The 20,862-nt window shown below is 37.5% G+C and overlaps 3 protein-coding genes across 11 annotated transcripts in view; 1 reads left to right on the forward strand and 2 right to left on the reverse strand.

Moving 5' to 3' along the window:
• The window catches only part of LOC149654389 (uncharacterized), a 55,814-nt gene extending 51,070 nt beyond the window's left edge, over nucleotides 1–4,744 (reverse strand). For 4 of the 9 annotated variants that reach the window (XM_089845867.1, XM_089845866.1, XM_089845865.1 and 1 more), the window contains exons 1-10: nucleotides 4,620–4,744; nucleotides 4,179–4,558; nucleotides 2,493–3,423; nucleotides 2,257–2,428; nucleotides 2,055–2,179; nucleotides 1,712–1,740; nucleotides 1,591–1,646; nucleotides 1,396–1,501; nucleotides 1,086–1,245; nucleotides 72–124 (exon numbers count right to left, since the gene is read on the reverse strand). In XM_089845867.1, the coding sequence (XP_089701993.1) occupies nucleotides 72–124; nucleotides 1,086–1,245; nucleotides 1,396–1,501; nucleotides 1,591–1,646; nucleotides 1,712–1,740; nucleotides 2,055–2,179; nucleotides 2,257–2,428; nucleotides 2,493–3,411 (1,620 nt within the window). In that variant the 5' untranslated portion in view covers nucleotides 3,412–3,423; nucleotides 4,179–4,558; nucleotides 4,620–4,744. Of the gene's footprint in view, nucleotides 1–71; nucleotides 125–1,085; nucleotides 1,246–1,395; nucleotides 1,502–1,590; nucleotides 1,647–1,711; nucleotides 1,741–2,054; nucleotides 2,180–2,256; nucleotides 2,429–2,492; nucleotides 3,424–3,762; nucleotides 4,107–4,178; nucleotides 4,559–4,619 lie in introns of those variants that run through there. The other 5 variants (XM_089845872.1, XM_089845871.1, XM_089845870.1 and 2 more) reach the window with 3 other exon arrangements.
• Nucleotides 4,745–4,761: 17 nt separating this feature from the next.
• On the forward strand, nucleotides 4,762–6,240 carry LOC149654393 (uncharacterized). Its single transcript, XM_089845882.1, has 4 exons — nucleotides 4,762–5,293; nucleotides 5,356–5,646; nucleotides 5,706–5,854; nucleotides 5,931–6,240. Exons 1-4 carry the CDS (start codon nucleotides 4,881–4,883, stop codon nucleotides 6,038–6,040), a joined length of 963 nt encoding a protein of 320 aa, XP_089702008.1. The 5' UTR covers nucleotides 4,762–4,880; the 3' UTR covers nucleotides 6,041–6,240.
• Nucleotides 6,241–7,269: 1,029 nt separating this feature from the next.
• On the reverse strand, nucleotides 7,270–19,493 carry LOC149654394 (receptor-type tyrosine-protein phosphatase T-like). Its single transcript, XM_089845255.1, has 40 exons — nucleotides 19,394–19,493; nucleotides 18,274–18,346; nucleotides 18,103–18,172; nucleotides 17,354–17,496; nucleotides 17,224–17,282; nucleotides 16,814–16,996; nucleotides 16,592–16,741; nucleotides 16,048–16,350; nucleotides 15,850–15,981; nucleotides 15,634–15,789; nucleotides 15,421–15,561; nucleotides 15,180–15,307; nucleotides 14,921–15,119; nucleotides 14,780–14,850; nucleotides 14,506–14,719; nucleotides 14,130–14,441; nucleotides 13,745–14,044; nucleotides 13,295–13,557; nucleotides 13,147–13,219; nucleotides 12,655–13,060; nucleotides 12,078–12,324; nucleotides 11,966–12,008; nucleotides 11,784–11,886; nucleotides 11,094–11,164; nucleotides 10,850–11,019; nucleotides 10,560–10,647; nucleotides 10,420–10,496; nucleotides 10,315–10,351; nucleotides 10,160–10,257; nucleotides 9,965–10,081; nucleotides 9,673–9,827; nucleotides 9,412–9,547; nucleotides 9,187–9,333; nucleotides 8,996–9,095; nucleotides 8,347–8,420; nucleotides 8,133–8,267; nucleotides 7,936–8,064; nucleotides 7,719–7,870; nucleotides 7,502–7,637; nucleotides 7,270–7,433 (listed from the first exon to the last, which is right to left on the reverse strand). Exons 1-40 carry the CDS (start codon nucleotides 19,491–19,493, stop codon nucleotides 7,359–7,361), a joined length of 5,766 nt encoding a protein of 1,921 aa, XP_089701381.1. The 3' UTR covers nucleotides 7,270–7,358.
• Nucleotides 19,494–20,862: the final 1,369 nt, after the last annotated feature.

Here is a 20,862-nt window from a genome sequence, read left to right on the forward strand (position 1 = left end):
AGTTTATATTAATAATTAATTCTTTTTATATATATAATTAGCATAAAAAAAGCAATTTGCTGCGGGCTTACAGATTTAACAGAATCCGCATCTACCTCAATGTTTGCCAAATCCACGTAACCAACTGGAATTATTTTAATATTTCCAAATATTAATTGCTTAAAATCGTTAAGTTAAATTAATTATTTTAAAGGAAAGGTTTGGGTAATATAACATTATACCTTAAAAGAACAGCCTTTTCCAAAATAAAAAAGGAAAAATATTAAAAACAAATAAATAAATATCTAATTACAAAATAATTAACATTTAATTATATTATTTTTGTTTAATACTTGTTAATCCTTAACACCATACCGTGCTATCCACACGCACCCTGTTAATACCATACTCACGCTCATCCATTAATTTTAACCACCCGCACCCCTTATTAATGTAAACCACCCTCACCCACACTTAGAAATAGCACACGTCCACTGGTCCAAAACCAGTTTATTAATTGCTTGGACTAGTTTTTTAATTCAAAGAGTGGGGGTTACTGGTCCTCGGGACCAGTTTATTAATTGCAAATCTATAGAACAAAGGCTGGGACCACTCCGGAGACCAGTTTATTATTTAGGACACTAGGGGGGTCACTGGTCCCAAGGACTAGTTTAAAAATTATTCTTATTTCTAAGTCTACCCTCACCCCATTGTTATCCATACGCACCCTGTCCCTGTAAATGTTATCCACCCGCACCCTGTTAATGTAATCCACCCGCACCCTGTTAACGTTATCCACCCGCACCCTGTTAATGCTATCCATCCGCACCCTGTTAATACTATCCACCCGCACCCTGTTAATGCTATCTGCAGGCACCCTATTGTCAGTCCTAATTAAGTCTGTTATATAGTCTATGGAAAATTTGAAGATTTTTGTATTTCAGTGAAATTTAAATAAAAATAAGATGAATTTTTATTTTTTTAATATTTTTCCTTTTATGTTTAGGAAAAGGCAATTCTTTTAAGATATGTTATGTTACCTGACTTTCTCCTTTATGAAGTTTGAAACCATTTCAAACTTCCTTTATAAATAAAATGAATCGTACTTTTCCCTTTTTCATTTTTGGCCAACCATTTTCCAACAGGATTATTTTCCATTCTTAAAATGAGCACCATTTCACCTTTGTGTACAGTCAGATCAGTTTTACTTCCGCGACAATCACTTTTCACCGTTCCAGCATCAACTGGAATCTCCTCCCCAGTTAACTACAATTAAAAACAATTACTTAACTTTAATTTTATTGACTCCAAATTGAAACAAACTCAAAACATGCAATGATAAATAAATAAATAAATAATTATACAAAATTTGAAATTTCACTTGAAAGATTTGAAATGATTAATGACAAAACGTACCCCATATTTTTTCCTTAATTTTTCACACATTTTTTCATGTTTTTCTTTCTCTTTTTTCTCCTTTTTACGTTGTTTTTCTTGTTCTTTAGAATTACTATAAACTGGACTGCAAATTTTAATAATTAATATTAATTAAATTAATCCTATTAATTAGTTAAAAGTTAAATTAAGAGTCATTTAAATTAAATTTAATACCCCTTATTAGAATCAAAAGGCATTTCTTCATAAATTTCATCTTGACCAGAGGAACTCTACAACATTAATTAACATTAACTTAAATACAATTCTGCAATTAATTAGACATTAGTAAACATACTCCTTGTGTATCATGAGAATAATCATCAACTAAATAATGAAGAAATTAAATAATAAATAATTTTGGCTTTGTAATTAATTGACTAATTAGCGGTCTTATTCCTGATCAGCGCCACCTACCTATAGCGGTGACTTTGAGAACTACTGTAATCGGAAAGCCAATCAAATGTCGCTAAAATCTGGTGACGTCACTGATGGGCACTCTCGGGTCTTACCAAAAATGACGTCACCAGATTTTAGCGACATCTGGTTGGCTTGCCGATTACAGTAGTTCTCAAAGTCGCCGCTATGGGTAGGTGGCGCTGATCAGGAATAAGGCTAATTGGTAATAGTTAATTAATTACACGAAGTTGAGGGCATTAAATTATTGGCTGACTGTGATGTAGGAGGTGGTGGAGGTGGATTTCTTGGCCTCATTGCTAATGAATTTCTACGTGGACCACACTCCTCTTCTTCTGTATATTCAGCTCTAACGTAATTAATTTAACCAATATTAATTAATTAATCTTAAGTTAATAATGATTAACTAATTAATCAATCAATTACATCATGGATTGAGCTCTTTCAGGGTCCATTGTATCGCAATAAAGTTCCTCATCCATTCCATTTTCATGATCAGAATTAATAGGAGGTGTAGGAGGTGGTCTATTAGGTGGTCCTTTAGGTCCACTAGATTTTGGGGGAGGACCCGTACTGGGCCTTGGGGGTGCAACTACTGCTTAAAATTAAACCTCTCTAAGTAAATGAAATTAATTTAAAATAATATCTAATGATAATCATACTGGATTGACGGCTACTGAGGATTCTATCAGGCAAAGGAGGGGGTGATGTTAAAACTTCTTGATTAGGATCATTTCTTTCCGGTAATGGAGGAGCACCGTTGTTTGTCATGGTAACCATAATTAAATTTTGTGGTCGCTTTGGTTTGGCAGGGGGTGGTCCTAATTCTTCGAGTGAGGGTAAAGTTTTTCTTCTATATTCCGTCACTTGTTTCTTGCTGATGTAATTGCTCGAATTTATTAAACTATTTCTGATTGGTTTAGGAGGAGCTTTATTAGGTTTACGTAGATTAACTTCATCAAATTCTCTATCCACGTTTGATACATTTGTTAATGAGAGTCTTTCTTTTTTAATTAACTTTGATTGAGTCTCTCCGTTGCTTTTAGTCACTTTATCACAAGTTGTTACGGGAATTTCGTCACTTTTAATCGATTCTTGGCTAGAACTAACTTTGTCAATGGAGTTTACCGAATTTACAGAGTTTTTGGATGTATACATTCCTTCCGAATTCTCTAATTGCGCTTTGATATTCTTAAATCCAGAAGATAATGATGACAAGTTTGATGATACGCTTGGTGATTTTGGTATGAGGGTTGGTTTAGGACCCACAGGGGGTTTTTGGGATAAAGTTAGACTAGAACTTGATGTTGTAGATGCTAAAGATAGCCTATGACTATCTTTGGACGAGTTTTTTTCCATGATTGGATGAGCAGAGTTTGTTGTTGTTGTAGAGAGTGGAGGAGGAGGTGTTGTGGTGGTACTTTGTATTGGGTTTGTGAAGTTTTCATCTTGGTTCATTTGACTCTGTTCTTCAGATCTGATGTTTTTAGGGATTTTAAGGCCATCAATGACTGTTTTTTCCTTTTGAGCAAACAAGGCTCTTAAAGCTTGGACATTTGTTGGTCGTTCAGTATCAACCATGGCATTCGAAGACTAAAATAAAAGGTTATTATAGTTACATGCAGCACAAGTCTCAGTAAAAGCCAATAAAACTCAATTCATGAGACTTGAACTAAGATAATTATAATTATAAGTCAACATGAATTTATCATTATCATTTATGATAATAGCATTTTCAATTGGTATGTTATAATACCTCAAGGGTATAAACACCTACATGGCGTTTTTGTTTACAAGCACGATGAAACAACTCATTTAAACACATTTTAAACAAACTGAAACAATTACTTCATACAAGCAGTTTAAACAGACAATGAAAGACTATATAGATCTTAAAATAATGAATAAAGTCTAGACGTCATAGGTATTTACCTGAGGCCACCCAATATCCTTAGGCAATTATACTGATTAAACTACCAACTAAACTGGTTATGGTTTTATCATGAAAAAAATCGTGGAATTTACTGAGGCCAACTGGATCAAAATAGTTATCCCGGGGCAGGTTTAACTACCAGTAAATACTTTTAAAGCTATTCCAGTTTAAATGTAAAACAGTTTCGCCCAAAGGGAAGGCAATCAACCAACCCTATCTAATAAACAAAACAACTACCACCAGTGCCAAGTGCAGACCCACGCCCTCAATTACAATTCGTGACTTCATGGTCCGTCGACTTTTAGTTTTACAATAGCCTATTCCGATATTATCGCGGAAAACTTTCCTCTCTACCGCATTTTTTATAATTTGATTTTAAACTCTACCATTTAAGTTAAAAAAATTGACAAATTACCTTGAGAAGAGGTTACGAAATTCCTTTAGACGTTGGCCGAGGCTTAACAAGAACACTCCGATAAAACTAAAAGCGAAAACAACAAACTCAACGAAGACGGAAATATTTTTAAAAGCATTATTAACACTTGTCCGCGTTAAAAATTTTACGCAATCATCTTATAAACTGATTAACAAACAAGCGACCGCTACTCTAAAATTAACCGTCGTAAAGTCTTTACGACAGTTAATTAAGAACAAAATGCCAAAGTTAGTTCCGCGTTAAGCCTACTTCCTGCCTCGGCTTCCGTCCCCCCAGGACGGACCCCCGCGAAGATGATGTCATGTCCAATGACATCTATTTTTCGGAACCTCTCTGATTCGCCACTGGGTCTTCTATTTCTGAATAGAATAAGCCAATGAGTGAACAACTAAACACCGCCAAAATTTGAAAGCTTGTTACCACTTGTTTAAAATTTTTGGGATGATTTATAGACCTATATTCATTTTGTATTAAACTAATGGGTCGGATAATGTACAAGGCGATATTAAATATTTTCTTCTGATATACATCTATCGTAGTCTTCGTATCTATTCATATACACTCAATCATTTACTAAGAATTGATAACATCAGAATAAGAAAATGTGGAGGGCTTACAAATTTTCTTATCTACATGAGAAAGAACCCTCGAACCACTTGTGATTAAACGGTTGAAGTAAATATGATATTCTTCTTATTGCAACCTTGGGTACTTTTCAACCTGCTCTTTGGTTACGAAGACTCATTAGTCGAATGCCCGCGGAATCTTCGATGGAGTCCCAAGAACTGTGGATGCGAAGTACACGACCGTTACAACCCTGTGCCCAAGTTGGCCATCAACTGCGTCGACTACAATAAAGATGACCCCGGAGGTCTGCGCAATCAGATCCATTTCTATAAAGATTACAATATATCGGAACTTTGGATTACTAATTCTACATTTCCACACTTACCTCATAATGCCCTGTCCGTCTTTAAGTCTCTCAATAGAGTCGCTTTGCATAACGTGACCTTGAACTCAATCTCCAAGGACGAGAGGTCAGTTTTCGCCGGTCTCGAGACGACATTGAAATGGTTTTACTTAGACGATGTCAGGTTAGTAATGTATGCCTTTCATTTCTTTCATTGCAAAAACATTAAATTTTATTTCGATGCAGCTTCATGGAGAGTTTTGACTGGTCTCAATTTCGGGACGTTAGGTCCCTTAACATAATTCATATCTTTCATTCGTACTTGGAGACCTCTGATAATGTACAGGCACTTGGAAACATACCCATTAAAGAGTTCTACGTCTGGGGTTCAACTGGCCTTGACTTCGTTGGTGAAACTTCAACCTTTAATCGGAATTCTGAACTGGTTGAGTTTGGACTTCGAAGGGTTGGACTGAAGGCTATCACGAGAGATTTGTTTCCTAGACCAGCCCCAAAATTAACTTCGATAGAAATATGGTAAGTGCTAATGTATATCCTACATTATGTTTATAACCTAATTTATTATGTAATGATAGTCAAAACCCAATTAAATATCTACCGGCCGACTTGTTTCACGATATGCCTGTTTTACAAAATTTGGACTTGTCAGAAAATCAGATACTCTCATTCGACCCCGAACTCTTCCGACCAATTTTAACAGGAATCAAATCATTAAGATTGGGACGTAAGTATAACACAATTGAAAATTAAAGTAACTGAGACTGTAATTTGTAAATAATTTGATTCGTTTTCTTATGAAGAACACTTGTTTTTCTGCAAAGATGGAGACGTTTGGTTTCTAAAAGAACCGAACGACCAAAATCCTTTTCGATATGAAGGCCTACAATGCTACTATCCAATTCCTGATTAATTCGACGTTATTTATAGGCAAAATGCGTGTTCCATGTTTTGACCATCTATAGTAATATTTAGCGGTAGCGATAGCTCGAACTACCATTGGACCACTTGGACACTATCATTATTTTCTCCTTAGAACAATCCCCTTACGCTTTCAAATATTTAAAATTTATATGTATACATAGATTGTAGAAATAAAGTTTAAACGGTAAATGTTGTTTTTTAATTAATTAGCATTCCACGGTTAATCACTTTAAGTGGCCAATTTCCAATTTTATAGTTAAAGTGATTGGGCTCTACGGCCCACCTAGAGGCTTAAAAGAATCCTTATTTCCCAGCCTGGTTCCCCCCAGCCCACTCGATCACGCAAGTTGCACTTGCGTGATAAAGTGGGCTGTGGGTTCCCCTCAAGTTCAAAAGTTGAGTTTTTCTAATCTCGAAGCTGATTGGCTGAATTTAGAAGACCGTTATTTTTAGCGCGAGCATCATAACAATGGAAACCAGTCGGTCGCTGAATCTTACTCCTTTTTTTACACCTAATTAAATAAATAATTCGTGAAATTAAGTTAATTCATTGTTATCATCCTCTTCCTAAGACTATTCTCTATCCTTGGATGTAAATATATCGCCAGTGGAACCGTTTGTTAAGTAAATTGAAGAGAAATCTTTGAAACCCTAATATTTGCTATTGGCATCGGTGAATCGGAGATGGAGAGACGAACTCAGACGACCGGACAACAGTGAGGGACACGTGCCTGGGTACCTCCAGGCAGGTGCGTAATAATTAGGTCTAAATCAAAATTGTGTCAAGGCCTGTTTGTGAAATAGAGAAAGTGCGCGTTTGTGAAAACCTTGTGCGCGTTTCGCGAGTGCTTTCAATATCGAAATCGAATAGAGTGCTGTCAGAAGCGCCGGTGTGACGTCACCCATGCTGTTTTCCCATATAGAAAAAACGGTAACTGTCATGGCCGCCCATTGCTAAAGGCAGACTCGTGACGTTTAACCTTGGATCTGACGTCACAACTGACAGCACTCTATAAACACATCGCGTACTGTAAAAATTCAACAAGACGTCCCTGAACTTTCATCAGCATTTCAAGGATGTGGAAAAGTCATATTCATCATACCACGTAAGTTATATTTTTTGTATTATTTATAGTTGGAGTGTTGGACGATTGATAAGGCGTATTTAAAAGTTGCAAAATATTTATTTCAATTTTATATAAAATAAATAAGGCGCTGGCGTAGTTAAAATTTGGGTAATAATACTTAGCCTGTATAAAAGCTCATTTTATATAATATTCTTTGGCAATGTTTCTTTGTAATAATGTTTACTGGAAGTTTGCGTACGTCTCGAACGAATCTAGATACATCATGGCAACTTTGTGTAGAAAAATGTACTGATTCTGTAAAGAACGAAAATTAGTTATTCTTAATTAAGAATCAGGCTTAAATTTGAAATTTGGGATTTTACAAGGTTTGTGATGAATTGGGGTCGGTTTGCTCTGCTTTCTCGAACAGATAGATAAATATCGACCTCATTTTCGTGTTTGATTTTCTCGCAAATAATAGCAGACGTGCATAATATGCCGCATCCGCTACAACCGTTCCTGTGATTAAAAAAAACTAATTATTTTAACCGTCAAATTTGATAAAAGGTAGGCTAGCTGTAATTAGATTTAGTTACTTACAGACATTGAACTAGTAAAGCTCTAGCCCCTGTATTTCTCTGCCACCTTTCCGCTTTGTCAATCAATTCCAAAATACAGTCGGGTGTTTCGGGAGTGTCTTTGGTACTAACCCAACCTTGTAAATGGAATTGTTTAATCGTCAAATCTTGACTCTATTATCAAAGAAAAAAAAATCGTTAATTTCAGAACAGTCTTATGGCATTCATCTGTAACTTACTTTTAAGTTGACATCCTTAATGTTGAAGGTCCTGATGACCACTGTCCCCTGAGACTCACTCGAAACGTGGTTAACTTCCACAGTTCCGTAAGTTTGAGTCGCGCCGTCTTCCCAGTATTGGGGACAAGTCTGTATGTAACAAAATTGAAATCTATGTAAAACATTGCCCAAGTTTTATATCGTTTTATATAACTTACACTGTCGTTGGGGTTAAATTCGTGCAATAACACTATGCTTCTGATTTTGGTTGAATAGACCAGTCTCCAAAAGTCATTTATCGTGTCAGGTAAAGGCAATTGCGTTGCTATGAACGCGTTATTTTGTTTGTATCCCTGCCAAAATGTTACAAAAGTTTGTTACAATCCAAGGTAGTAGGATAATAATTACCCATGGTTTTAAACAGGTACTTACATTTATGTAAACGGCATTTATGTAATCATTTTGACCCGCTTCCTTCACTGGTAAAATGGCCCTGGCTCTATCAGCTGCGAAAAACATTTCCGTAAATTTTTTTCATCAATAGAATATTCCATTAATTTCTTGCGGAGAAACCAACACACAGGGGCGGGATGCTGGGATGCTATAGCCAACTCGCGCTGCCTCTAGCGGCACTTCTTGGCACGAGGGAATTAACCCAAGAAGGACGTACCCCGCCCCTGTGATGTTTACTTCTCTTCTAGAATTAATGAAATGCTAGACCTAATATTGAATCAGGAATAGATTTAATTTTAGAATTAGGAATGGAGAACAGAGTAATCTGGGCGCGCGTTATAGTCCCGAAGGGGTTCCACGGGACGGAGGGGTATGAAAGAAGAGCCGGGTCATAGCGACAGAGGTAAAAAGGAATTACGTATTTTTCGGCGTGCCCGTCAGCAACGTCATCAAAACGTAGTTAAAGTTAGCCAATAAGTTAATTTAAACTTTTCGTTACGTGTTAGAGGGAGGGGCTCTATACTGGGTGGTCTATGAGTCGGACTGAAGTAAATACTAACCGTTCTCCATTCCTACTTCTAAAATTAAATCTATCCCTGATTGAATATTATCTCTATTTTTATTATACTTGGTAAAATATCAGCTATTCGATTCTTATTTCCATTTACGGGTTCGTGAGCCACTGTACAATCCGTAAACGCTGGAAGCGGACATAATCTTTTCAATCTCTGAAAAATACGTAGATATAAGTCGTAAACTTGTATTGTTCTGTTTTTTTTTTTTTAATTATCAATCAAGTCTGCGGAGCTAATAGCGTACGTCAAATTGATTCTGAGCCACAGATGGACTTCCATTCTTAGAGCTGATAATTTCATCGTACGTCTTTATAAACTCCGGACACAGTAGACTAGTTTCACCGCTAAAAAGATGGTCAACCAATGCTCGATAGACGAAAATATATTGTTCCTGAATAACAAGTTGAATCAATTGAATCATCACCAACAATCAAAGTCATGAAACTGAACTTTTTTATTTTCAACTTACTAGCGTTTCAACAAGATTAACCCTGCATTGTCGCATAGACCATAATCCGTGTTGCACGTCAACCGTGTTTGTTTCTTTAGCCATTTCGATCATGTTGGCCAGTAAAATGATCGTCCCCGTTCGACCAATCCCAGCACTGCACATGATTAAAAATAAACACGATTATAAGTTAACGAATTTAAGTATGATACGCTAAATTTTCCAAGCTTCGACTTGCACTGTTTAAACTGATATAATTTGGAGGACGTGACGGCCAATTACCTGCAGTGTACTAAGATGGGAGAAGTTGAATCTTCCTTATAATTTCTGATTTGTTTGAGGAATGTCGTTACAGTCACTGGATAGTAGGGAATACCGTGATCGGGCCACGTTGTGAAATGAAATTGTTTCACTTCCCATTGGTACGGATCGTCGTCCTAAAATTAAATTAGAAGTCCTCATTCGTTTATGGCCTTAAAACTAGCTGGCCGACGTTCCCAAGTACTTCCGCGGTTCAGATACTTTTAAATTGGGGGCCAAAAAGGTCAAGTAATTTGTTGGAACAGTATCTTACTTTAGATACTGTCATTTTGCGGATGACGTAGTTAGCGAAAGTCGCGGTTTCCACCAACGTTACAGTGAACGGTCCGTATTTTTCTACCTTATCTGGCCAGTATTTTTCGCATTTGGTCTAAAATTAGTTAGACCAAATAGTTTTAGTGTAAGGTTCAGCTCACAGCGTCAATTGTTATTTCAAAACAGTTCGCACCTTCGCAGTTTCGATTAGATTGGTTACCATAACAATTTTACAACAATTTTCTTGCCAAACCATTCTCCAAAAATCCACTAGCGTCAATGGTTTAGGACCTAAATATTTTTGAATTTAGAAAAAGAAAAATCTTCAATTATGACGTATTGGTTTACCTTGCGACGCTATGAATTTTGGTTCGCCTTTGTAATTCTGAAAAAATTAATGATTAATTAATTAATTCACTGTTTCACGGTTAATAATTAATTTAATGTCATTACTTCGATGTAATTAGCGTTAATGTAGTCCGAGTAGTTATCGCCTTCGATTTTTGCCAGTTTAACTCTGCTGTGATCGTCTAAAATTGCAGAAAAATTAGATAAACATCTTCGAGATCGGAAAAATTTATAGATACACTTACATGGTAACAGAGACGGATATCTATTTTTAGACTTATTTTCCGCCATTTTTCCAACTTTGCAAGGATGCAGTAAGCCCTTACCTATCGCCTAAAACATTATACAACGGTAAATTTAATTAAGTATGTTATATTATTTAGACCCTGGTTTCAAAAGTCGAGTGCTTAAGTAGAGGAGTCTGGTGTTTGAACACCTTGATATCTTTAGATGGAAAGGTATGTTCCTTCTTAAGATAACGATACCTCAGCCCCTTCTTTTTGGAATTGATCTTTTCAACTTGACTTCCACTTACAACGTACTCTTGACGGATGTTCGACGATATATTGGCTTCTTGAACGTACGCTTCCAAATCTTTCACGTGAATTCGATTGGATTTAATACTATTTCTAACTAAACAATCGTCGTAAAGATCCATATCGGCCACTGAATTGGTTGAACCACCGCCACTGTCTTTGACAAGTCCTTTAATAAAGTTTGCGAATTAATTAAGTTTTTGTCACTATAGCAATTTGTCACTAAGGTAGATTTCTTTTTACCTGATTTCGAATGTTTCATCAAAAATGAATTTGTTCCCGTGTCTTTTATGGCGTAGAATAGTTCTGGTTTTCTGAAATAGAACCGTAAATGTTATTGAACGGGATTTATACAATTTTATTTTTTCTTTTTTTTGCGTTACGCTTCCACGATTTCGTACCTGTTGTACAAATATTATACATCTACTTATTTCCATATTCCCAGGGCAGTAAGAAAGGTAGTGAAACAATACAATACACCCCCCTCCCCCTTCCCGTGTTTATGTAATTAAATATAATATCCCTCTAATTGACCTTCATTCGAATTTAATACCTAGTGTTTTTGATAAGTCTAGCATAAATTAATTAGGGGGATATTCTGTTCTTTGGGAGATTTTGAGTTGAAAATGTAGTAATTTATATGATAATTTTGCAGTCCGGGTTACTGTTTTCGAGTTAATATTGTCCAAAGTATTTTACGGGTGGCTCCTTCAAATTAATTAAGAAATAAACTGAAAGAGCAATGATTGCTAATTTAATTAAGGGGTCATCACTAAAACACTCCATCAAATCGTAACTCAGAAACAGTACTGGCCCGGATAGTGGCAAAATGGAAATAGAAGTTATATTTTCGACTCAAAATTGTTTTCCCAATTAAGAACATCCCACTTAATTTATAGCAGACTTATCAGAAATTTGAATTAATTAACTTACTTGTAATATAAAATAAGGAAAAATACACCGAAGATAAGGATGACTGCTAAAATGGTTCCAATGATGATGCCAGCTTGAGGTGTCACGTTTGACTTTTCACTCACTACGTAATTAATTTAATAAATAAATTAATAAATAAATCAATCGGGGGTCACGCGATTGGGTGGGTGTCTTTCACTTACCATAAATTTCGTTATCCAAGTATAAAAATCCAATTTGTTGTTCCTGAATTATGGGATGGTGAATTTAGATAAATTGTTACAAAACGAATAACAATACAATAACGGTACTTACACCATCGACTTCGCTACGTACGGCCATTCCAAAAATGTACTTGTGTTCGTTTTGTAAAGGACCGTTGTAAAATTCGTCGTAAATTTCGCCATCACCGACCGTAAATAAAGTTCCTTCCTCTGGTAAATCGCTAGATTTTAATTTACCCGCTACGTACTCGATTCGTGATTCGTTGTAAGTGTGGAACTCCAACGCCGCCCTTTTTCGCCGCTTCTTCGTTACGTCTTTGACCAAGACAAAATACGCGCTAAAAACGGTTCGAAATATTAGCGAATTCATAAGCAGGGAGACTAGTTTTACTATAAGTACAATGTGTTTAAAAAAAGGGCGGGGGGATAGGGTCGAAGTACAGTGCAGGGTTCCATGTGTCAAAAATTTAACTTCCTGAGGGTCACCTTTAATTGTCAAGGTATGATTTGAGTCTTTTATGGATGACCCCTTTAACCCGAAGCATTCCAAGAAGCCCATAGAACCCACAGTACTTCGAAAGTCCTACCACCTTTTTTGGAAGCCTATAGTTTGGAACCCATTTTATAAAACCCTAAAGTCCTGATTCAACAGAGTCTAGTACGCTTACCTTATTGGTCCTTTATAGTCCGTTATGGGTTTGATCAACAGCTGCACGCTGTCTTTCGTTATCTTACCAACTTCCGGTTGGATGTTTACTTTCGGAACTTGGGTTTTGGTATAAAATTCTTTGAAGATTGGGGGTCCGTATCCGGCTCGTGTGGCGGCTTCCACGGATACGTTGTAAGTACTTGCCGGTTCCAAATCGCTGATGTTGACCGATTTCTCGTCTCCGTTTAGAAGAATGGAATAGACGCGTTCACCATCAATCGGCTTTAACCCGTGGAGGTTAGTTAGGGTCGCGTTGATTCGGTACCTTATCAATTCGCCATTGGCTTTGACCGGTTCTAACCAACTTATAAACAGGGAATTTGTTGTTCTGTTTTCAAGTTCAACGTTTTTGGGGGCTTCGGGAACTGTCGGTATACGTCGATGAAAACCGAAGTGGAAAGTGAAGTAAATAAATAAATAAACAACTACCATCAAACTGAGAAGTACTTACTCGATGTTTGCGTCTTGGGTGATACGTGAGCTATCTGGTCGCTCTCTCGTCCCTCATCGTCAATCGCTGTCACCTAACAATATTTTAAAAGATATACCATAGAATCGATGATAAATTCGACTTGAATGAGATTAATTTTAATTCTCACCCAAACATCGTAAATAGTCAAAGGATCCAAGTATTCAATGGTGTAGCATAACTGGTTAATCCTAACTTCAGAGTCTTTGCACGATAGTTCGTTAACGGTTAACGTAGTATGGTCAGTTTTACTTGACCTCGGTGGACTTTTCTTTTGGTAAAGAATTCTGTACTTCGTAATGTAACTCAAGGGAGGGGAAGGTGGTAACCACGTGATGGAGATTGAGTTCTGAGTGGTAATGTAGACGGTCAAATCTTTGGGAGGTCCTGGTCCTGATAATATAAATATGATGTCAAACACAGCGGTCCTTAAAAAAAAGTCTAATAACCTTTAAAAGTTCAATTCAAGGTCATGATGACTTAAGTTTCTAAAGCATCGATTGATAGTATCGATATATCGAGTGTGTATACCAAATGTCATCATCATGACACTGAAAACCTGGAAGGTCATCTAGCCTACTTGCTGCGTTAGTCGTGAATGTTTCGTTAACGAATTCCTCTCCGCATCCCATTGACGTGCAAGCGACGATTCTAATTTCATAATTGGTGAATGGAATTAAATTCGAAAGCTGGGCACTCGTAATACGACTTGATCTCGAATCTAAGGTTTTCGAAGCCCATTCATCAAGACCTTTAATAGTTATATTGAACTGAACGATGTATCCATTCTCGTAAACGCAATCGGGAAACTCCCAACGTAAGACGCAACCTGTTCTTTGGATGCTGGTAACTTGAAGATTTTTGGGAGCCGCTATGGGTACTTGAAAGATAAATCGAAATAGTAAACTGTTATACAAATGAAGCCAATGAAGAGCTGGCTCTGACAGAAAAAAACATGTAATTACTTGATTCTGGAGTGACTATTTGTCTCATCACTTCGGGACCTTCCTTTATCGTGATGGCCGAAACGTAAACTTGGTATAATGACGAATACCTGAAGTCAGTCTCGTTGAAAACCACGCTAGTGTCTTTATCAGAGACGTTGAAACTGATTTGGCGAACTGGTTCCATGCAATTATGTTGCCAATTACTGTGAGCCAATTTGACACGGTACGCTCGAAGGATTCCATTCGATTCCAAAGGTTTCTTCCAGTTGACCAAAATAGATTTCGTTTCGTTGTCAAAGTTGACTTTCAATTCCTTTGGCACTTCAGGAGCTGAAACAATATTTTAACCATAGCGTCATTCATTCGTACCACGTCATACCAACGTCGTAATTACCATCTTCGGCGGTCGTGATTGGTTCGAAATATGCCCAATCACTGCTCCTATCATTTTCAGTCACAATTTTAACGGCGATGGTCCAAGTTGTGAATGGTTTGCTAATGAAGGTCAGAGTTTCTTTATCAGTTTTTTCCTCAAACGAGCCTTGAGTACTGTTGTGGCCAACCACCAGAGTGATGTTGGAACATTGGAATGTTGACGGATCCGGGTTCTATAATACCAATAATTATTAATTTTATTTAAATAATTTTATAGAATTGAAAAGACCTACCGTCCAAGTTAAAATAACTGTTTTAGAATTCGGTGACATCACTTTAAGATTGTAAGGCTTGGCCTTTGGCCCTTGAAGGGAAGGGAAATCGAAATTACGGATTGTTATCTGGCAGATATAACAATAAAGTGGTTCACTCACTTCCGCAAGCAGTTCGATACAAAGCTACGGGTGCCATTTCTTTCTGCGATTGACCATCTAAGTCAACAATAACCACTCTAATAGCGTACAATGTGTTGGGTGTAAGCTTTTCAATCGAGACATTTTTGAAGTCCGGATACGTCAAAGCAGTGGCGTCGAATTCAGCAACTTTGTGGTAATCTCCTACCGTCGCGTTGTCCTGAAATTATATCAATTAAAGTTGAAATGATCACCTTCTTCGATAATTTCTTAATTTTACCTTCATTTCGACGATGTAAGTGGCTGGATTTCCTTTTCCGGAATCACCGTCCCAAGCTTGAAACGTTAAATCCAAACGCATAGGTTTTGCGCTGAGTAATTTCGGTTTATTCGGCAGAAAAGGGTACGCTTAAGGATTAAAGTTACATTAAAAAGAAAGGTTCTTGTTTTCCTTATATAATTTGTAATTTACCAATTGCAATTCAAAAATATTTTAAAATCAACACGGATTCTCAACTTACAAGTAATGCAAGCCGAGTCTTTCCAACCTTCGTCACAACCATGCGGACACAACCCAGTGTAGATGTCACATATCTTTTTATCCGCGCAATGACATTCCCTCGTTTGCGTACAACCGGCGCCAAAGCTTCCCGCTTCGCAATCTGTTATTATTTAATTAATTTGTATCGAATTCATGGATGCGTAACTCGTCATTTATTTTCCGGGCTACTTACTAAGTTTACAATCTATGCCTTTGAAACCTGTTGCGCAAGAACAACCGTAAGGATCGGGCAAACAGAAAAGTACTCCGGTACACGTTTCGGATCCAGAAGGGTCCGTGTCGGAACACTTTTTGGAACAGTCAGCCCCAAATGTATTGGGTCCGCAAGCTGTTAATATGCTACGAAATTTAGTAACAGTCTTAGTGTTGACTGAGCAGAATAACTTACGAGTTTCGCAATTGGATCCCTTGAAACCCGGTGGACAAATGCAAACGCCCAATATATCGTGACATATCCCACCGTTTTGACACTCGGGACAACTAACGTTGCAATCGTCTCCGAATAAGTTAGCCGGACAACCTATGAAAAAAATCCAGAGTCGAGAAAAACGCGCGATCATGCGAATGAATCAGTTCAATTCCATACTTCTGACTATGAGTCGAACGACTCCTCTTCGGTCGTATCTTTGTCCAACAATCTTTTTTTGGTATTGATCGCATTCCAAACTGTAGACGCCCGCGTGTCCCTCTTTTAACTTTTTGTACTCCAACATGTACTTGAAGCCTTCATTCTTAATATCAAAGTCTTGAAAAATATCAAGTTCTTTGTTGTCTTTCCTCCACGTCAAGCCGTAATATGCGTTCCCGCAATCGCCCACTAATTTCATAATCAAAGTTATTGGTTCTCCCACGTTGCCCGTAATGGTTAGTTGTGGTGGCTTGAAATGAGCTATGACGTGAAACCAATTTTTAGTAGAAATGAAACTTAAAATTAGCGCGTCATAATATTAAGTATGACACTTTCTATCGTCGTAAGGCTGAATTGCCGGAGGAAGCTAAGTAATTCCCATGGTATAGATAGTGGTTTATCATGGGAAAAGGAACATGGGAATCTCGACACGCGTATATCATTGAGTGTCATGCTTATTTTTGTTAAAGTTAGTGATCTTTATTTTAAAGTCTCGACCCACCATCATTTCTCATGGTCATAGAAGTAATGACCGAAAGGTCATTCTTTTCCAAGCGACAAATCACTCCTCCCGGTATGCTCTTTCGCACCTCTTTCTTGTATTTCTCGTTTTTGAGACCTGGACCCCAAATACCACGGTAGTAGTCGTGATCTGAAATTAATTAATATTGTTAGATATAGGGCCTAGTGCTTCGGCATGCAGGTGACCTCGAAAGTTACTTACTTGCTGCGCGAATTACTTCCGCAGTTGGCCTCGGAGTTCCATCTTCGAGGGTTGGTATGTAGTAAGAAAAAGTAATCGCTCTGTTGTCGGTGTGTCCTGCTGGCAGGTGACATTCTTGAATGCTGTTTTGGTTCAAATTGAATAGGAAGAGTCGATGGAGTGACGTTATGTCCACCAAGGGTTCTAATAAAAGTCATTTAGTTTTTTATGAGTTGAGTGTTTTAGGGATGACACCTTAATTAAATTAGAAATCATTGTCTCTCTCTGTTTGTTAATTAAATTCAAGGGGTCACGCGTAAAATACTAAACTCGAAAACAGTAACCCGGACGGAAAAATTTCAAAGAAATTACATTTTAGACTCAAAATCGACCAAAGAACATCCCCCCTTAACTAACGAATTATTATAGACCTTTGATTCTCGGTGAGGTGAAGTAAAATATTCCATTATTCCAAGCTATTCTTCCGTATCTTTGAAAAAGAATAGTTTATTACTATATATCCATTACTCGAAGCAGTGAACTTCTGGTACTTAAGTATACCTTACACTCTCGACGCCTTGCCTGATGGTGTCGTGGTACTCTTTTGGATCTACGTTTTTTCGTACAAACCTTACCGTCCTTTCACTGGTATTCCAACTCGATATTCTCAAATCATGGAGAGCCGAACGACATAAGGAACTGTCCTATTTTAATTTTAAGCGTTTGAAAGTTATTGTCTAATCCGTTTAAAGGTCCTGATGGTACATTAAGGAAAAGGGTTCTAGAGGCGAAATCAGAAGTGAGATGAGACCAGAAGTACTGAGCTAACCAAATTCTTCACTCGGCGAAAGTGAATATTCTTGATAACACAAGAACGGTTGGCCCTCTAGTAGCGGTTTCTGAATTTTCCCTCCAAAACGTGAGACGCTCGCGGTGGTAGACGGCCGAACTAGATTCAAGCACCCGCGTGTGTGTTCCGCCGCTTTAGGTTGAGGGGAAGGGGGTAGGAAATGTTTTTGGATCTCGACCAATTTTTTTCTCTCTAGTTTTAGCGCGTGGGAAGCGGCATAAAATCCTCAAATTTGTTCACTAGTGCCAGGATCTACTATCAACGCTAGAGCCCTTCACTTCTAGTCTCATCTCACTTCTGGCGAAATGAAGAAATGAAACAGTTGGGACTGTTTCAACTTCGTGTCGCCTAGAAACTTAATTCTTTCGCGCGGTTTAATGAATCAGAATGTTAGCCTCTCAAAACTATTGGCCATTTCTTCATTTAAGATAAGACAATGGTAGTATGTATGTCTTCTTACGTATGTATAATCCACGGTACCCCATATCAGCTTATCTCGTTCATCCTGGCACGTTACTTCGCATCGCACCCTGAAATTATAAAATGGGAAAACGGTATTCGGGGTATGACATGCTTCGTAACTCGGTTTATACAATCCTAAGTATGTTTCGTTAGCGATGGTTTAACTTACGCATATTCTGTATCGAAATCGCAGCCTCCATCGGCAGGACTATCTTTTTCGCAGTTGTACGAAATCGCTGTAAAAAAAATAAGAATAGAAAAAAATGGCGTTTTAATTCGTTTAGATTACAGAATATAGAGCCCTAGAAATGAAATAATATTGTACGAGCGGTTATGCTTTATGTTGTTTAATGATTTTAGAATTAGCGTGTGTATATCCTGTTTAAAAACTGCAGTCCGGGGTTATGCGCGGCAAATTTGGTTGTCGGTTTATCGGGCCCTTTGAACTCTCTCAACCCGCAAGCGCGTCACGTCCCACGCCGCGCGTCTTAAACGCGACCAATTGAAATATTTGGGTCCGCTACTTAATTAACGGAATTTGCTTCGATTTCGCTAAGCTTGTAGAAGATAGTAAAAAACGCATGTACAGGAACCACGGGATAAGCAAGGAGATTTTTTATGATACTAGAATATCAGAATGATTCGAAATTACACAGAACTGTTTGGTTACTCGAAATTTCGAAGCACCGTTTAAAGGGTCAGGCAAAGGGAGAAGTAATACAGTTCGTCCGTATTGTTTGTTGTTTCGGATTCGTAATTTGGTCACCTTTACTTGATAAAATAGATGAAGTTGTTGTGTAATGAAAAGTAATGTTAAATCTCGTAGCGTTTCTCAAATGCGAATATGGTATTTCCTAGTTTAAATATAAATCTGTTTTAGTCCTTGATATCTAATCTTAACCATAGTCGTACTGTTAAACTGTTCAAAACCTTGAGGTGTTCTATTGGATAAAAATTGATTTATATCTTGACTGATCTAATTCTTAATTTAGTTAAGCTGTCTTGTCAAAATCTGTCAGTAAATCGTAGGCGTTGATTGGTTATTTTTCAAGATCACCATCGGAGCTATGTTAAGGTATGACCGTCGCTTTGCTCTCGCACATTTTGCAAAACTACTTTACCCTCAATAGCAAGGTATTAGGCTAGAAACTGTTCCGCTACTTCAAAAGTTCAAACACTCTAACAGAATTGTCATACTTTTAATTCGTTGGAATTAAAAGTTTGGAAATTGAAAAATTAATAATAATAACATATTTGAAGTAAATAGAAAAATTGCAATTCTGACTTACCTATTGCGTTTTTAAGGCAATAGAATTTTGCATTGGCAATCGCGAATAATTCCAGTACCGCGTAAAATCGCAACCAATACGATATTATTCGTAAATCCATTTCGATCTCCTTTTCAATTAACCACGGTGTTAATTAGAACGGCGTTCAACATGACCACTTACACTTCAAATCAAAACTACATAATATGTTTTTCCGTTTGTTCGATTGCATTTAGAAAAAAAAATTAAGTAAAATAAAAATAAAAATCCCGGTTCAAGTACCAGGAAATGTTAACTGTTTCGTCAAGCTTAACTCCTTCGACAGGAAGGACAAATGCAGAGTATATAACAGAACTCAATTCGCGGGACCCGGAATATCCTTTTGTTTGTCACACGATATCTAAAGCCAAACTACTTGACTGTGCTCGACGACTAATTTGACTTCTCTCTCTCTCTCTAACTTTCTGTTTTCTCTTTTGCACCCCGTTATCATCCCCGACTAAATATTTACATAAGTTTATATTAGTTACGTTAAATAAGTATGACACTATACCTATGCAAGTTCGTAATGCTACTGAGAGACTTACAGCTCGAGAGAACGACAAGCGAAAATTGAAGTCCTACACTCGGTTAATTATTTTTGCAGGACTTCCATCTAGGTCCTATTTAGTCTGCACAGGGACAGATTTAATTTTAGAAGTAGGAATGGAGAAGTACGGTTAGTATTTACTTCAGTTATTCCGACTCATAGACCACCCAGTATAGAGCCCCTCCCTCCAACACGTAACGAAAAGTTTAAATTATCTTATTGGCTCACTTAAACTACGTTTTGAAGACGTTGCTGACGGGGACGGCGAAAAATACGTAATTTCTTTTTATCTCTGTAGCTATGACCCGCCTCTTCTTTCATCCCCCTCCATTCCGTGGAAGGGTGTCCGAGACTTTGACGCGCGCCCAGATTACTACTCTGTTCTCCATTCCTACTTCTAAAATTAAATCTATCCCTGGTCTGCACTACTAAGGCTTTGACAGCGCCACAGTCACCAGGCGTCGCTTTACCTTGAATCTATGACCTACTTCAGTCACTTCATGACAAGCTCCAGTTTGTTACCAGTGATAAACTTATGGAAGTAACACATCTTATAAACTTATGATATTTATTAAATAAAAAAGGAAGCTACCAAAGCAGGAAAGTCCCAGTTCCTCTTCTACTAGCCCAGAACAGGATATGACGTCATGACTTAACACACTCCTCCCGTTTTTCTGATAAACCCTATACGAGTTTTTGACAGTTCCTCGTCACAATTAGATAATTGATCCATCCTCTATACTTATATAACCAAACGGACAATTGGATGGACGTTCATGCTCTTTAGTCGCTGTTGTAAACAGTTTGGTTGAATGAAGTAATCCACCCACTGTTGTTTGGATCTCGGTTAGTTTGCAATGAAGGTAACGCCCGCGCTGACGTTTACTTGGTAACGGATTGT

This window comes from Phalangium opilio, unplaced genomic scaffold, assembly GCF_054372755.1.
Source record: "Phalangium opilio isolate 3A_F unplaced genomic scaffold, DU_Popi_V2 ptg000079l_1, whole genome shotgun sequence".
NCBI classification, from domain to species: Eukaryota; Metazoa; Arthropoda; class Arachnida; order Opiliones; family Phalangiidae; genus Phalangium; species Phalangium opilio.